Source organism: Pyrgilauda ruficollis, unplaced genomic scaffold (genome assembly GCF_017590135.1).
Source record: "Pyrgilauda ruficollis isolate IOZ18807 unplaced genomic scaffold, ASM1759013v1 scaffold23, whole genome shotgun sequence".
NCBI lineage: Eukaryota > Metazoa > Chordata > Aves > Passeriformes > Passeridae > Pyrgilauda > Pyrgilauda ruficollis.
In genome coordinates this window covers 621,539-639,837 of record NW_024522539.1, presented here as the reverse complement: position 1 = coordinate 639,837, position 18,299 = coordinate 621,539, and the positions used below count along the sequence as shown (strand labels likewise).

General features: G+C 43.2%; 1 protein-coding gene across 2 annotated transcripts in view; it reads left to right on the top strand.

The window, feature by feature from the left end:
• The window catches only part of MAP2K5 (mitogen-activated protein kinase kinase 5), a 115,400-nt gene that overhangs the window by 55,085 nt on the left and 42,016 nt on the right, over nt 1–18,299 (top strand). For both annotated transcript variants that reach the window (XM_041469112.1, XM_041469111.1), the window contains exons 14-17: nt 1,031–1,104; nt 2,005–2,055; nt 5,633–5,704; nt 16,140–16,169. In XM_041469112.1, the coding sequence (XP_041325046.1) occupies nt 1,031–1,104; nt 2,005–2,055; nt 5,633–5,704; nt 16,140–16,169 (227 nt within the window). The remainder of the gene's footprint in view (nt 1–1,030; nt 1,105–2,004; nt 2,056–5,632; nt 5,705–16,139; nt 16,170–18,299) is intronic.

Here is an 18,299-nt window from a genome sequence, read left to right as displayed (position 1 = left end):
AGAGGCGAGCTTTAATCAGCTTCTTAATTGAGGTTCTGCATTTCTACATCGCAGAGACAAATTAAGGCAGCTCCTGTGGTACCAGCAAACAGCTGCTAAAGCAAGGCAAACCTAATGATAAACAAAATTAGGTTCTTTTCTAGTTGGGTTTCATCCATCTGCCCCCAACCAGTGCTCACTTTGAGAGGAGGCACTGATTCAAGCTGTTGCCTTTAATCCATTTTGACAGAAGAAGGCAAAGCCAGGCTCTAATCTTCCCATGTTTAAGCCAGGCTATAACGTGCACGTTCTGCTCCCCCACTGGCATCCCTGGAACTGCAAAGATGTTCAGTGTTTCCTGCACTAGAGCCAGGCTGGATGTTGAGTTTATTCCCAGTTGATTTTATTTTACAGCAGTGCATCAACTTCCTGTGGCAGCAGGAGCAGTCAGCATCAGGATATTTGCACTGATGCTCTGGTTTTGGAATGGACATTGATGGTTTATTTCTGGAATTCCATCTTCTTTTTCAGGCTGATTTTGCAATTTGGTAAAATCCCTGTGAGTTCAGGATTAATCCCTGGCCAAGTGCAGTAATTCCATCTATTCCTCTGTAATTCCATCCTTTTTCCAGGCTGATTTTCAAGTTTGTCAAAATCCCTGTGAGTTTTCCTGTCCATCCGTGTGCTTGGTGTCTGTTCCAGATTGGTGTGACCTGCAGGTTTAATAATGTGGATTTTTAGTATTGTATAAAGTCATCTGTGTAAATACCATCTCATATCTGTATGCAAAGGATGTATTTTATATATATATATATATATATATGGAATTTTATCTGTGCTGCTGACTTAGAAATCACTGCATTTGAAATAATATTTGTAATATTCCCTATCAAGAGGCACCATGCCAGTGCTCCCTGGATATTTGGGCTTGTCCTGTGCTAGGCCAGGAGCTGGATTTGGATGTGGCTCCCTTCCAATGGAGGATATTCTCTATAAATGGTGTATTTATTATCCAGGATAATGTGGATAATCCATTTTTCCCCCCAAACAGATGTGAAGCCCTCCAATATGTTGGTGAACACGCGGGGCCAGGTGAAGCTCTGTGACTTTGGGGTCAGCACCCAGGTAAATTCCCCCTCTGCATCTCTCCCCATTCCCCTCCTGGTGTCCAAATCACCTGGCAGCCCCACAGCAAACCCCTCTCTGCTGGGACAACCCTTTTCATTTTTAATCTCTGGGCGACTTTTCCTCCATCTGAATATGATTGTTCATTGTTTAATGACAGTAAAAACTGCTGATATTGTAATTACTACTTACGAATAGCAAACTTCATTGAAATGCAGCTTTGATCTGGGAGCCTTTTGCCCAGACAAAAGGGAGGGCAGAGCAAGAGACGTGTCTGGGGAGCCCAACTGGCCCACAATAAAAATTAATATTGGGAGCAACAATAGTGGTGGGCTTTGACAATGTGCAGCACAAATTTTAATTAATTTCCATTTTGGGCCTCCCTGGAGGACTTCTCTGCTAGTGACCCATGAGCTCACTGTGCTGTTGATTTGAATTTCAGCACCTTTTCCTCTCAGCCAAACACGAGGCCCAAAGAGAAGGTCAGCCTTGTATTATGGGCTGGCAGGCTCTGTTGTCCCTCCAGTGTTTAAGGGATGAATTGGGGCTTTATTCACATCTGACTGAAAAATGAGTGTGCTCAATCCTGCTTCCTCCTAATTCACTTTTTATATCAGACTGGTTTGGGGTACTAAAACAAGCAGCATCCTGTTTAACACAATTGTTTAAGGTTATCTGCCATAAACTGTAATGCAGTGCTTGCTTAAATTGGAATCCTCATTCCCCAACCCAGGCGAGATTTAATCATTTTTAACGCCTTGGCGGATAAATCCCTTCCCTTTTTTACATAATTTTTAGTTGATTTATAGGGATGATGATTGTAGGTTAAATGAGGAATAATTGCCCATTTTATTTCCACATTATCTTTATATTGTTCTAACAGACTGTTTTGTCTGATAGCTGGTGAATTCCATAGCCAAGACGTATGTTGGAACAAATGCTTATATGGCGGTAAGTGCATTGATGCAGGAATAACATTTAAATGGAATTATTTGTCCTCACTCTTGTTCTGTTCAATGCAGGAGATATCCTAAATCAATGCTCAAATCTCCATCTCTTCCCATCCCCTGTCTTCATTCTGTGGGACAACTCTGCTGCTTGCTGAGAGGGAGGAGGAATAGTGGAAAAGTGGTTTTTTAAAATATGTCTTCTCTTGTTTTTGTTCCTTGTGACAAGTGGGAACAAAGAGAGCCACTTGGATATTGGAAAAAAACCAGTTTTTCACTCACAGCTTGTGGCTCTCTGCAGATCAGTGACAGCCCCAAACCATCCAGGTTTTGGGAATGCTGGAGTTTAGGGAAGCATTCCCTAAACTCCAGCAGAGGTTGATGGGCATTCCTGAACACCCCATGGAAATCTGAACCTAAAAACATTGGGATTAATAACATCAGGGCATCAAAGTGCAAGTTTTTTTAATTCAGAACACCAAAGTCGTACTTGCACTTTTCTGTACAAATTTTTGTCAGTCTTTGTTAACACGAGACCACTTTTGTCCTGTTCCTGTGCATTAAAACCCATACATTCCCTTTTTTTTTAGAATTTTTTTTTAGCACATTGCTAAGGATTCATCATTTGGGGCAGGGTTTGGGTTCAGAGCTGACAAGTGCCAGCCTGAGCAAATCAGAGTAGATTTTCTGTACAGATTGTTCTGCACAGATTTCTCTGCACAAACCGCAGTTGGATTTCTCTGCACAAATTTCTCTGCACAAATCAGAGTGGGTTTTCCATCAGATCCATTGGATCCTTTTCAGTTCTCCATTTCAGACCTGAAAACTCCACTGCCTCAGTTTTTAAAGCTCTTGATGAACTCTATTTTGGCCATTAAAATCCTTTGAGCAAACTGCTCCTGATATTGCTGAGAAAAGAAGTGCTCTGCTGGTTTAAAATAAAAATATAAACAGCACAAAGTGTTTGGTGCTCGTGTTTTTCAAACCTCAGGGAAGGGGAGGGAGAAATCCATGACCTTTAATCGCTTTCAGGTATTTTTTTTCTGATTTTCTTGTCAGGGTTCCCATTTATTTGCTAAGTGCTTTTCCACTCGAGGTGTGCTCATTGTGTGGCTTCTGAAAGGCTCAAGTCACCATCCTAGAAAGACTTGGGCTGTCCTGTGTCATCAGAACACTCAGAAACAGCATAAAATAAATACATCAGAATAGCAGAAAAATGGGGGTTTTAAAATAAAAAATAGAGATTAAAAAAAGAGCTGGAACACAGAGATTCAGACAAAGAAACAGCTTCAAATTAATCAACTTTTCCAGCTCAGCTGTTGCTTCAAACTGGTCTTAAGCAGGGCTGAGAATTAAATTGTATTATGCTTTCAGTGCCCAAACCAAGATTACAGTTCTCTTTCCCAGGTGTGCATTAAATAAATTGCTTTTTTTGCCTTTCTGGGAGGATGTGATGCCTCCATCTCTCAATTGTGAAACAGAAGTTTAAGCTCAAAATGTGCTCGATCTGATTTTCTGTGTTAAAATCACTTTGCTACTTGATTGAGTCGTTTGTTGTCATCAAATTTCCAGGCAAGCCCTGAAAAAATAATGAAGGTCATAAGCTTTGCTTCACCCACTTGGCAGGCTGGCAGTGAATTTGAAACTCTTGAAAAAATCGAGGTTGTCTTTGAAAAAAAGAACAGACTTTTTGATTTTTGGTTGTTTTTTTTTTGGAAAAAAAGAGCAGCTTTTTGTTTGAGAAATTAAAATTTCCAACCAAAACACATTCTAAAAATCATTTCATCAGCATTTTATAGAGGAAAAAAAATTGAATTAAAAAATAATCAGTGGTAGAAATTTTAAAGAGAAAATACCTTGGGCTGTGTATTTAGAGTGAGCCATGTGTTGCAACCTTGATGCATCTATTATTCCTATTTTCCTTTTCTTTTCTCCACTTTTAAATCCATCTTTTGTTTAAAAACCTGGTTTCTTTGCCCTTACCTTTTGTGAAACCACAATTCCTCACTGGAATTTGCTGTTTAGAGCTTGAACTTTAAGAATAAACAATTTAATATCTCTCAATGTGAATTAAATAAATCTCATTTGGTGGCTCGGGAAGGGTGTAGAAAATGGGGTGGGTGTTAGCACCTTGCTTGGGCCAGGTTAGCACATCCCATATCAAGTTATAAAATCATTCTTGGCTGCACATCTGCACCTTTGTGAGGATATGTCTAAGTATAAAAATATGTCACTATAAAAATATGTCAGTATAAAAATTTATCAGCTTAAAAAATCACACGATGCTGTTGCAAACATTTCTAAATGTCCTGACCTAGGTTAATTATACTCAATGAATTAAAAAACAATAAAATAAGATTTTTGGGGTCGCTCACAAGTGAGATTTGGTGAAATTGTGGGGTTTTTTGAGGGGTTTTGGGAGGTTGTTTTTAGAGGGAATACGGGCAGCAGTGTGGTTTTTATTTAACATTCACGCTGCGATAAAAGCTCCTGACCTGGGAGTAGCAGCACAGGGTAAACATCCAAAACCACATCGGAGTGGCACTAATTTGGGAGTTTGTTTTCTAACAAAGGTCTCTGGATTATTAAAGAGTGAAAATCCTTTGTAGGTGGCTGGGCCAGACAGGTGCATTAACAGCACAGTGGGGAGAGGAGTCTCAGGGAGCCTTTTATTGTTGCATTTCATGCTGTACTTGACCTTGGAAATGCTTAAATTGTAGCTTTCAAGTAAAAACCAGCAGATATTTTTTACAGCACTCCACTTCATGAAGCATTAAACCTGCTGTTAATAGTTTGGAGCAGGGGGGTTTTTTTGTTGGGGTTTTTTTTTTCCCTCTACAGGTCAAAAAGCCCAAAATTAAGTATATAAAATAAAGTTGCCACCGTGTGGTGATTCTTTTGGCTTCAGTAACTTGGCTTTTTAACTGTGCTTATTCCCCAACCTCTGGACTCCACACAGGGAATTTTTTCCTTGCTGTGGTGCCTGGATTTGGGGAGGGAAGTGGAAAATTGGATTCTCTCAACTTGACCTTGTGCTTTGCTCATGTGTATGAGCCCTTGGCTTTTCCCTTGGATTAAACAACGCCAACATAAATCCAAGGCCAACCTTGCAAGGTGCATGGACCCAGATTTTCCTGAAGAATTCCTGAATTTTCCTGGGTTTGCTCCCTGCCAGGGAAGCTTTGAAGCACCTTGGTGGTTTTTGGTGTCTCCACTTCCCATGGGGCAGCTCCAGTCTCTGCTCTGGGGTTGGTGACAGAGCCCAGGGGAGGGCTGGAGCTGGGCCAGGCAGCTTTAACTGGATTTTAGGAAAAGTTTCTTCCCCCAGAGGGTGTTGGGGCACTGCCCAGGCTCCCCAGGGAATGGGGGAGCTCCAGAGTCTTTGGACAATGCTCCCAGGGTGGGATTTTGGGATGCCTGTGCTGGGCCAGGAGCTGGAATTTGATCCCTGTAGGTCCCTCCCAACTCAGAATATTCCAGGATCGTGTGATTTTTCCCATCCCTTGCCCTGGAGCAGCTTTGGAGCAGGATCTCTCTCTGCCTGCAAGGCTCAGGAGTTGTTCCTCTGCTTTTGTCCACAGCCTGAGAGGATTTCAGGAGAGCAGTACGGGATTCACTCGGATGTTTGGAGCCTGGGGATTTCCTTCATGGAGGTATGCAGAGAGCTCTCAGATTAACTCTTACATCAAAAATAACATCAAAACATTCAATTTAACCTTTGTTTATTCTTTAAATTCCCTGTATATTCCTGTGCTTTTTCCTGTTGCTGATTTGGGCTGTATTTAGAATGGGTTTGTTCATTTGAGGTCTCAAATAAAAGTCCATATTGGGGTAGGAAGTAGGGTCTGGTGTGTGGAGGCTTTTTCCTTTCCCTTTCTTTTTTTGTTTTCTCTTTCTTTCCCCTCTCTTTCCCCTCTCTTTTTCCTCATATTAAGGTGAAGCTGGACATACCTTTAAGTGAACTGTAACCACTGTTTTTAGCAGAAGATGAAGTTGAGCAGTCTCAGTGCTGGCCCTCTGCATCTTGGCACATTTCACATTTTGCAGCCCAAAATTGAACAGTTTTTATATTTTCACACAGTAAATTCCTTGCCAAAACCCTTTTAACCAAAATGTAGGTGGTGAGTGCTGAATCAGTGCTTGCAGATGTGGGAAATCAGTGTCACTGGAGCCAGCCCTGAGTGGCAGGGTGACACAATTTGATGTGTCCCAGGGGAGGGAGGCAGGGCCCTTCATTTGTTTCACTGCACATTTGAATGGTTTGTGGTGCTGGAGAGCCCTCCCTCAGGATTTGGGAGAGATACATACCAAATTCATACACTCTGTAAATAATTGTAGCAAAAAAAGGGCTGAGCTTGTACTCCAGGAAGGCTTTGTGGTGGTGTGGGTGATAAAAAGAGTGATATAAACACAGGACTTTATTTATAAAGCATTTCCCAGTTCCTTTGCTGAATTAAAAGCTGTGCCCCAGCAGCTCAGTAATCTACCACGAGATATTTGGAGTTTATTTTTGGGTTGTTAGTTGCTAACTTGGCTGCTCATCAATTCCACGTGCAGGCTGAATTTTATTGGTGAAACTCCTTTCATTTGCATTTCCTCCTCTGGTTTTACACCTTCCCAACTTTCCTCTGCCTCGCTTCCCACGGGTTTCTCCTGAACCAGATGTGCAGGAACCAGTTTGGGTCTGGGTGCTTTGTTAATTGGTTTGTCAGCTGCTCCTCTGAGACCTCTCCCACCAGCAGCAGCCTGATTGAAGTGCTCTGAGTGATGTTAAATGATGAAAACAAGGACAGTGCCTTAGAAAAATGCCTCCAAAAAGGTGAAAAAGGTGCTCCAAGAGCCACACAAGGTCACTGTCATTAAAGTAACACCCTATTGACGTGGGGATTGGGAGTGGAGACACTCTTGTTGCTGTTAAAAAGGGGAGCTGGTGTTTGCTGCAGGATTTAAAATCATCTGCACTCAGTGAAGTCGTGCTCCAAACCCACACCTTGGTGGGATTAACAGCGTGTTAATTTAAAAGAAATACCTGGTGGGATCGAGGCAGCAAAGGCTGTGCTGGCAGGTGAGGATGTAAAACTGGCAGTAAATCTTCTCATTTTCTTTAATGCTCTTCTGAGCCCTTAAAACCTCTGGAATTTCTGTGCTGCCAAGCTGTGTGTGATGAGAAGTGGGAGTTATTTGGGAGGTTGAGGAAACTGCCCCAAAAAAGTTGGGAGGAGAGAGGGAAAAGTTTGGGATGGGAGTCCTGCCTAAGCTTTGAGAAATGGGGAGTGTTCATGTTCCCTTTGAGGCAAGAGAGGTCTGAGGGTGCTCAGTCATCCCCTCAGAAATAAAAAAATAAATAACTAAATACAAATATAATGAAATTAGAGATGCAGCTATATCATCATCATTATTACAGATTATTACTATAATCATTATTATAATTGTTATTATTGTTATAATCTTTTTTGGTACTTCATTTTTTTTGAGTTTGCCTTTCTTCCTTCAGGATTTTTCTGAAGGGAATGAATTTAATCCCTAACCCAGAAAAACTGTTGAGAAGTGTTCCACCACAAATAGTTTGTGTGTTTCCATGAGGTTTTCCCGTGTTTTATTTAAGTGCTCTTGGCTTGACAAAGCAAGTTCAATTTAAACCCGTGCCATTGCTGTCACTACACTGACCACTGTGTCAGCATTTTCATTTCTAAAAGCTGTTTTTCAGGGTTTATAACTCAGCCATAAAACACATCCAGGCTGGGCTGGGGCTGGCTGAGCTCTGGAACCCATTCCCTCTCTCCAAGAGCCGTGTCCTGCACGGGAGGAGAAATTAAATTGCCCAATATTTCTTGTTACTCTCCAATATGACTCTGATCCTAGCTGTAATCCACAAGTGAACTTTAAAACATCCAAGGGAGGATAAAATCCATCTGGCTGGGGTTTAATAGTAGCAGCAAGGCTGGCTTGGATGGGTCTGGAGCAACCTGGGGTGGTGGAAAGTTCCCTGCCCTTGGGAAATGAACTTTAAGGTCCTTCCCAAGCTGCCTCATCCTGGGATTCTGTGATATTTATGATTTTATCTCCTGGTAGAGTTGGTGTTACATTTAAATTCGGGAAGTGAAAGCAATTTGCTAATGCCCAAAACCAAGTAAATTTTGGAGGTAGAAGCTCCTGTCCTTGGCTTTTTGCTCCTCCTTCTGTGTCACGTCCTGGTCTCTGCTTTCCACTGCCCTCTGTGTTCCAGCTCTCTTTTGAAAATTAGATTTTTTTACAGAGGTCATCCCAGTTGTCTCCCCCAGAGAAAAGGAATTTGTGCATCAGTTTTAATAATAGTTCTTATATATTAGTTCTTAATATTAGTTCTTTAGTATTAGTTCTGAAAACTCCCAGACTGAGGGTTTTAAGTGTTTGGTGACCAGAGTTCTCAGGAGCTGTGTATTTGCAGGACCTTTCAAGGGTTCTTAGCAATCTCTTAAGAAGCCATCAGGCATTTTCAGTGGTTGTGTACATTCCCAGACATAGGAAAATCAGGAATTATCCAACCAAAGTGCCTTCTTGTGGTACTTCAGGCACACCTGAGCACTGTCAGAGTTCTGGAGCGCAGACCCTTCATCCCACTCGGGCTGGGGGCACAGAGGGAGCTGCAGAAGAGCTCACTCAGCCCACAGAGAGGAGGAGGAAGGTGCTGGAAGTGGATGCTCCAAGGAAAGCAGCTGTGCTTGGAGATGGTTCTCTAAAAGCTCTTCAGTCTCGAGGGTGTTTGGCTGCATAAAACTGGAGTTAAGGCTCTGTCAAGGAGGGGAGGTTTCAAATCTCCTTCTGAGCAGTCTGAGATCTGGGATTAGTTACATCTCAGCAGCTTGGGAGTGAGGGAGATTCCAGGTCAGGATTGTGAGCTGACGTGAGGGAGGTTCTGCAGGATTTCCCTGCTCTGGGGGTGCTCTCTGATCAGGTCACCCTTACCTGGACCAGGGCTGCTCAGGGACAGGGTCTGGTGGTGGCAAGAGCTGCACTTGGTGCTCTTCAAGGTCGTCTCCAGCATAAAGGATTCTGTGATTAGAGGTGGTGAAGGAAAGATCTGAAACCCAAATCTTGGTGGCACAGCCTAATTTTTGTAGTGGTCTGGAAGAAACAGCCTCAAGGTGTACCAGTGGGGGAAAGGTAACACCTTCCCTTCAGGATTAAGGAAAACAAGGATGTAAAAAATGCTTTTTGTTGTTGATCTTATTGCAAGGAGCCTCACCTGGTTGCTGTCAGGTTTTAGGGACCCTAGTGCTGTGATTTTGGTGACTTGGTGGCAACTCCTTGTGCCCAGCCAGGCACAAGGATCTGTCACGTGCCCAACCCGCTCAGCAGCCCGAATCCTCCTTATTGAGGAATATTTATGGAGTCTCAGCCATTCCATGTGGAATGATGCACTTCACAAACTCCTTCTCGGGCAAAAAAAGCTGGCCTATATTTTGATTATTTCATTCCCTGGAGCTGCTTGGGGTGATTTCTCCCAGCAGAGCGCGTTCCCTCCGATTCCTCTCCCACCTCCATCACCCACCAGGGTGGGGACAGGCCATGTCCAGCCTGCTGCTGGTGGGACTGGGAGTGGAGGGAGCAGTGCCTGAGGGTTGGGTCATGAATTAATAATTGCTGTGTGCTGGGGGAGGCCCTCACACGAGCTGCAGCCGGGGAAGTTGCCTCGCAGAGCGCTATCAATCACTCAGTGACCAGAACTTCCAGTAATTAGTGTATTTTATGGGCCTGTGCTTCAGTGACTCGGAAGCACATATGCTCCACTCCCAGCTAAACTTAGCCAGAGTAATATTCCAGGATGATTTATCCGCCTGCTGCACTGGGATGTAACCCTATATTAGGTGAAGATTGTGAACTAAGCTGCAATAAAGTGGAAGTTTAGGTACAGTTTGCACGGGTTGAGACCTCGATGGATCATTGTTGCTCAGCAATTGCTCCTAGGCCGCTGTGGGCAGGGAAATAAATAATCCAGTTCTCCACCCAGGCTCAGGGGTGAGGGGGCAATTAAGGGATGACATCAGCTCTGGGTGTTTGGAATGTGTGTTTTATATGTAAGGTTATTTAATGTATAGAACAGAATACATTATATATATTTTTACGTGTAAGTGAGGCCCTGGCACAGAAGCTGTGGCTGCCCCTGGATCCTTGGAATGTCCCAGGACAGGTTGGACAGGGCTTGGAGCAGCCTGGGATGGTGGAAGGTGTCCCTGCCCATGGTAGGATGGATTAGAGGATCTTCAGAAGGTCCCTTCCCACCAAACCATTCCAGGATTCTATCACTCTATGTATTGTTTCCTATTCTTGCTCTGTGGTTGTTTGTACTTTTAAAGAGTCAAAAAATCAGGCCTTTTCCCATGATTTAATGGCCTGTCCTGGCAGATGAGCCCTCGCTCCAGCAGAGCTGGAGTTGAGCAGAAGCTGAGCTGCATTTCCACCAGCACAGCCACGTTTAACCCGTTTCTCCCTTTTTGTACCAAATTTAAACCCAGCAAACAGCCAAGCAGGAAGCCTCTCTGCTCGAGCAAGGAATCAAATTAACCCTCCTGGAGCACTTGTGGAGGTTTTGCTCCTGACAATTTCCCTGGAAAGCCCTGGCCCACCTTTGTCCCTTCGGAAAAGGCGCTGCCGTTCGCGGTGTCACCTTTGAAGATGCAGCAGTAAAAGCCTGCTAATATCCAGGATTTGTGGCCAGGCAGAAATGTGCAATTTAACCCTGATTGTCTGCAGCCTTGAGCTGGCAGTGCATTTGCTGTAGTTCATATTTAAAAGAAATCAAAGTGAAACTAATTATCTTTAATTAAGGCGAATTAAGCTTTGATTTTTAATATATTTCTTTTTTATGCCGAGACAGAGCTGGAACTCATCTGCTCAAGCCAAGGAATGTCCCAAAGGTTATTAGGGCATTTTTCTGGTGGTGGTAATAACCTTCCCCCCTCCCAGCCCTGGCCACCAACAACAAATCTGTCACTTCATCCGTCTCCGCTGCCGCTCCTGCCCCTCCGCAGGGGTCGCAGATTCCACAAGTTATCAGCTAATGGCCTTATACATTAAAAATTGAAGCTTTCCTCACTCCCAGGCCTTGCAAGGCTTTGTTCTTAAGCCCCAGACACTTTGGAGTGCAGCTGCAAACTATAGGCAGAAGATTAAATTAATTTGTAACTCTTTTTTTTTTTTTTCTTTTTTTTTTTTTTTTTTTTGTCGGGGCCCTGCATTACTAAATCCTGCACATTTAATTGAAACCCTACTTCAAGATGCTTTGTGTTTCTGTTCCTCTTTGTTGTCAGTTTAACCTCAGAAGCACTTTAACTCTGCTAAATTGCTGCTATATCCTTTTGGATTTTTTTTTTTTTTAAAAGCCTCCGCAATAAGAGGACAGCAAAATTGATATTAGGAGGAGAAGAAAAATCTTGGAGTAGTTTTTGAGGTATTTAATATTTATTAGGGTCCATACCCTGCAGAGTTTCAGGTGATTTGAAGCCATCTATCTAGGAATGTATAAATTGGTCTTGGAATGGTATTCCACCTGGGGAATTTTGTGTTATCCAGTAGTTAAGTCTGCTTTTGAAAGTTTGAGCGTGGCAGAGTGGCGGCTGCTTTTCCAGAAAATGAGGGTTTAACTGCAGTGCACAATCTAAATGCAAAATCCTGGGATGGAAATTTAATTGTGTAAAATGTGCACGAGGTAATTAAGAACAAATTTTAGAACATTTCAGACTATAAAGTCCTCCTTCAGCTCCATCACTGGCGATATTGCCAGCGCTTATTTTCAATTTGCAGTTATGCTGAGAAACATGGAATGTGCCTAAATTAAGAATAAAAGCATCCCGTGCTCTCCAGTGTAACTGTAAATTAAAAAACAACTTGCACAACATCCACAATAATCTAAGTGGGAAACTTTATTGCCTGAGTGTCCTAAAAATATGTTTTGAACTTCCTTCCCTCAGCCACTTTCCAAACAGGATCCAGACAGAGCTGCTGCTGTAACTTTATTCACAATGTGCAGCAGGCAAGAAGGAGTGAGCTAGAGGAAGTGATGTGTAAGGGGGGGGGCTTTCTGGATTTTCCTTTTCAGTTCTAAAATGGCAAATTACATTATTTCAACGAGTGATTTGAATTTTGGGTTCATTTATCTGCACCTTAAGAGTGTTTGAGAGCAGATTTTAGTTGCTTTCCACTCCTACTTCTGGTCTCAGTCCAGAGGTTCTTCCTGAATCAATACTTAATCATTTGAAATTTTGATTTTTTTTAATCAGAAATTTTTGATAGTTTGGTAAAAGTCAGTATACATACGCCCACTGCACCTCTGTTATTTCATAACCTGGGATTATTTCTCAGTTTGTCAGGTAGTGGTTTGAAATCTGCTGGTGCATCTCCCCCATCCATCCCCAGGCCAAGCCTTGGGGAGGCTCTTTCTCAGGACACAACCTCCCTGAGCTGCTTTTATTGCTCTCCTGAGCCACCTCTGTGTTTGAAAAAGTCACTGTTTTAGAAGGCACACACCCACACCCCAAAAAGCTCCTCCGTGGAGCTGCTCTGGGGTGAAACAGGGTGAGAAAGTGTTTTCCTAGCATAATTCTTGGTGATTGATCCCCTTCTTGTTTCTGTTTCCGCACCATTCTGCCACTGCAGGTCACTGGGCTTTTGAAAGTGAAGGTTTTTACAGTTCTTGTGTTGGAAAAGAGCTCAGATCATCAAATCCAGACATTGGGAAGGGAATCCATGGGGAAATGGGAAGCAGCTTCCTGAATTTCAGGCATTCCCTCCTCAATATCCAGACATAAAACACTGATCAGTTCCCAAACCAAACTAATTTAAATTGGAATATTGTATTTTTGTTAGAATGCCTCACAAGAGTTGCAAGTTCCAGAGTTTCCTCCTTTACATGCAGAGAAGTTTTGGACAATCTATTCATTTGGTAGGTTTTGGTTTTTCCCTCCTTCACTGGGCTTGTTCCTCATGTTCCCTGTGACTTCCTTGAGACAAATGATAATTTGAAAATCCCTTTAGTGAATCTCTCATCTGTTTGTTGTTTGGGTTTTTTGGCTTTTTTTTAGTCTAACTTTAACGGTGACACTTTTTATAAATCTAAATCTACACCCAGAGGTCACTGGTTGGCTGAACTTAAACCGTTTTACTTAGTAAATTTAATTAAGAAAATACAGTGCAACTCATAAGCAAATGAGTTTTTCCTAGTTTTAAACCAAACCACCCTCTCGAGTGCTGATTGCCTCGCTCGACCCCTGGTGATACAGAAACAGGCAAAATTAAAAAGGACATTAAAGCTTCATTAAATCTGAAACACATTTAGTACAGTGACATATCTGCAGGCTATTTTGGGGAAGATTACAGACTCTTTGCTAAGTTTCTTAATTTATAATACCTTGACAATGTTGCAGGCAGGAAATCTGAGCAGATGGATGCAGTGGTGGTGCAGGGGATGCAGAAGTGGCACAGGAGCTGGTCCTCTGTGTTTCAGCTCTCAGCTTCACTGAGAAGTGTTTCCTTTTAACAACCCCCAAAGAACTTGTTGCTGATGCATTTTTGGGGTCCTTCAGTGCTCATTTATTCACCCTTTATTTGTGTCTGGCTCTTTCCCCCAGTTTTTCTGCAGCCTTGGAGCCCCTGCTGAGCCTGGAGTGGTCAGTGGGAATGGAAATGCTTTGTTTGGAGTCATCTTCAAGGCAGGGATTGTTTTTCTTAAATAACATTGCAGAAAAATGCTCTGTGCACAGAACCATAATTATCTGCTTGTTCTGTCTGGAGTTTCTCACTGTTCTTCAGTGAAAAATCAGAACTTACTCTGCTTCTGGTCATGGAAAACTGTCGGGCTTTGATGGGTTTATTTCTAGGTTGTCACAACAGCACAGCTCCTCAGGATCTCAGATTTCTGCTGGGACAGGAGTGTGGAGCTCCCAAAAGAGGAGAAGGTGGTAAAGGATGGGGTTTATAGCCCCACAACAGAAAATGAAGGGTCTTTGTTGGACTCTGTAGCAGAGCCTGCCTTGAGAGTGACCCAGGCGACTTTGCTGAGGTGGGAATGATCAGAGAATTCCAAAATGGTTTGGGGTGAAAGGGACCTTCAAGATCATCTGGGCAGGAGCACCTTCCACTGTCCCAGGCTGCTCCCAGCCCCAATGTCCAACCTGGCCTTGGGCACTGCCAGGGATCCAGGGGCAGCCACAGCTGCTCTGGGCACCTGTGCCAGGGCCTGCCCACCCAGGGATGTGCAGTACCTCACTGCAGCTCTGTCTGTGCCTTGGCCTTGTCCTCAGCAGAGTTCTGTGCTGCCAAAAGGCTGAAATTTCACCTCTGGGGAGCTGCAAGTGATGCCTTATGAAGCCTGACCTAGAACAGAGACTGGACAAAGGTAAAGAATAAAGACAGAACCTGAAAAATATAAAATCTAAACCTGAGGTATAAATCTGGCCAGCTCAGGTATCCCCAGCCCAGGGGGCAGTGCCAGGGCAGGGCTGGGAGTGCCTTTGCCCAGCCCTGCTGTGGGTTTGTCCCTTGGTGTGGGTGACGCGGTGGCTCAGACCTTCAGCACTGCTGCTCTTGCTCAGGATGGTGGGAGTGGAATGAGTTTATCCACCTGGGAAATCCATGGTTTCTCTGCATCCGTAACCTCAGGGCCAGGCCTTCCTCTGCACTTGGTGACAGGAGGACTCTCAAAGGTTATGTGGGCTGTAGGGAAGCTCTTGGCTCCTCTGTGGCACACGTAGAAAGACAGAACTGAGCTGCTCTCAATGCCCTGGGTCAGCTCAGGGTGTGCCAGAGGAAGGTAAGTGTGGATATCATGGAAAATCCCTTCATGGGAAGGGTTTTCAAGCACTGGCACAGCTGCTGGAGTCACATCCCATTTAACAGCTTTGTGCATGTGGCACTTGGGGACGTGGGCAGTGGTGGCCTTGCAAGTGCTGGGGATGGTTGGATTCGATCTGAGAGGGCTTTTCTAAAAGATTCTGTGATTCTGACCCTGAAAACCTTGATCCTTCACTCAATAGCAGACAAAATAACTCCAAGCAGCTGCACTTTGCTGGAGTTATTTCCAGGGTTTCCCACTGAGTGGGAGAACCTGCCTAGTACAAAGAATTTCTCTTGGAATGTTCATTAGTTATGGCCAGTAGAATATTTTTAGACAACATCCATAAAAATACTGATTTTGGGACTACTCTGTAACGCCTGGATTAACTTAAAAAGCAGCAGGGGCAGCAAATGCAATCAATATCCTGGCAAAGTAGATCTGGAGGAAGGATGAGGTTTCTCTGTGGGTGCTGTGGGCTCTCCCCACATCCCACTCAGGTTTGTCACCAACAGGGACACCAAGCTCAGCTCTGTAACCCAGATTTTACCCTGAGCCAGTTAAGGGAGGACTTTGGGAGTTGGGAGCTGCCTGCTCATCACAGATAATTATCAGCAAAGGGCAGTGCCTTGGCCTCCCTGCTGAGGCTGAACTGGTTTCATTTCCACTCCTGGGGAACCTGGGCATCCAGCGGTGGCATTGAGGGAGACACGAGGGCTGGAGAAACCCAGAAATCCCGGGAAAAACGAGGGGTGATGGTTGTGAAGGGCCCATTCTGAATACAGCTCTTTGTGTCTGCGGAATCCCTTTTTTGCCATTTCAATTTCTGCCATTCTGAGAGTGGAGAACTTTTCTCTCCTGAAGGAAATGTGCCCAAATTGGGGCATCAAAGGGTGGCACTGAGGGAAATGAAAGGACTGGAGAAACCCAGAAATCCTGAGGGGTGCTGGTTGTAAGGGGCCCATTCTAAATACAGCTCCTTTTGTCTGCAGAGTCCCTTTTTTGCCATTTTCTCCTGAGAGCTGGGAATATTTCTCTCTTGAAGGAAATGTGCCTGAATTTGAGCATCAAAGGGTGGCACTGAGGGAAATCCCCAGAAAAACGAGGGGTGATGGTTGTGAAGGGCCCATTCTAAATACAGCTCTTTGTGTCTGCAGAATCCCTTTTTTGCCATTTCCCCAATTCCTACCATCGTGAGAGTTGAGTACTTCTCTCACTTGAAGGAAATGTGCCCTCCATGCAAATCTCTATAACTAGACAAATATTATTTCCTTTCCCAGCTTGCTCTTGGGAGGTTTCCATATCCTCAGGTAAGATTGTTCATTACTGCTGTTTGCCACTGTGACATTCATTCCTATGTATGAAGGTGCAGAGAGCAATTGTGAACATTTGAGCCACATACAAATAAATCTGTCCTGTTAAATTGAAAAGTGGGAGCTGGAAGGAGTCATTTAGAAGTCTCTATTGATTTTTTTTTTCCTTGCCCCCCTCTTTTTCTCTTCTCCAAATTCTGTTTTCCTCCCCTGGAGCCAAGGAAAATTATGATGCTGTTAGTCTTGTTAATTTTGTTGGGAGATTAAAAAATAATCCAGTCTTTACAACATTTTTTTTTAAAGCAGGAAAGTGTATCTGCTCCTTTCCTTATAATTTTAATTTTTAATTCTGATTTTGAACGATGGTGCGATGGTCTAAAATCTCCTCAAAAACAGAATGTGAATGGAATACTTAAGGGAGCTTCAAATTCTTCCTTTGAAGAGGACCTAATATTAGTATTTGATGTAAATACTGGTATTTTCTAAGTTTCCACCTGAAGCTCCTGGTACAACTCTTTCCATCTCTAGTGGCAGCGGTTGGGTGGATGCTGAGCTCTGCACCACCACCAGTATTTTACTTTTTACACTTAAAAACCCCATGAAGCTCTGAACAAAACAAATCCAGAACTGGCTTTGGCGATTACTTGAAATTCTCATCTCGAGATGGATGTTAGAATTCACAGGAACAAACTGTTCAGCACTTCCTCCAATTATTCTTTCCGGAGAGAGGGGGGAAAGAAGTGAAGTGTCCAGGGACAAAAATGAATTATTTGAATGTGGTTTTTTATGTTTTCATATGTTTTACGAAGACTGTTCTCTGCATCTTGGTCTCTACAGCTCGCAGTGCCTGGAGGCATGTCTGATTTAAAGGTGGTGTTGGTCTGTGCTCTTTAAGCATCTATTAACTTGCTATTATTATGCAAATAACTGTTGTAATACACATACTAATTTATGCATGGTTAGATTATGCAGATGCCTCACAAACATGGTTATTGAATAATAGGCTGGGACTCATTCCCTCTCCCATTTTTAGAAGCTGTTTTAAGCAAATTCTCCTGACACTTTTACAGACTTGGGAAGGTTTTGCCTGGGTTGAAATATCCTGATTTTTCACTTTTTTTTTTTTTTGTTTCCTCTGCAAAATGTTCACTGACACTATTAAGAGAATAGACTTGGAATATTTTATCTGGATTTTAAATGTGGTTTTGGAGGAGAGGATTGCAAAAGAAAAGAAACTCTTGTGTTGAAGAGCCCTCCATGCTTGGAGAGCTCTGAGGGTCTCGATGGTCGTGTTTCGGTGCTTTTTAACCTAAAATCCAAAGTGGTGAGGGGACAATTCAAAATAAACCTGATGGACAGGTCAGAGCAGGGAGGAGGAGGTTGGAACATGGACATTCCATGTGGTTCCAGGCAAAAATGTCTCCCTGAACTGGGAGCAAACCATGATTGCCAAGTTTAAAGATGCTTTTTGCTGTTCTAATTAAAAAGCAGATCGGGTTTGTGAAAGAATATTTGGCAAGGCAGTAGTCCATGAAATTGTATATATTTTTTAATGCAAAACAGTCGAGGAGGTGAAACTTTTAAAATGTGGCTATTAAGCTTTTCAAGCAACTGCTTTTCAGAAGGGATTTTATGGGAATTTGTGTATTTTAGGCATGTGCTGGGAGGGAGAGCCCTTAGAAACCTTCTTTGGTTAGGGGGATAATTAATAGGGGGTTTTTAATTTCTATTTTCCTAGTAAGGGCCTGATTCTGCTCATTCCTTGAGTAATTCCTCCTCACTTCAGTGGGGTTATTCAGGGAATGAAGTTAATCACATGTGTGGTTCCAAATTTGTCCCTAAAAACCTCCAAGTTGCTTCCCTGTGAAAATGGAGAGTGTGGCCACGTGGGTGAGAACACCTGAAATTTCCTACAAATGGATGTTTGTCTCCAGCTGCAGCTGCAAAAAATGTATTTTTTTTTTCCTTTATTTTTAAGACACAGACAAATGGTGTGTGTAAATTCAGTTTAAATGAAGAAGATTTATAGGGGGAAATCACTGCAGTGTGGAAATTCAGGACATCCTGCAATCTGCCAGTAAAACTAAAGGATGATTATTTCATTTTCTGGCCTTCAGTAGAATATTT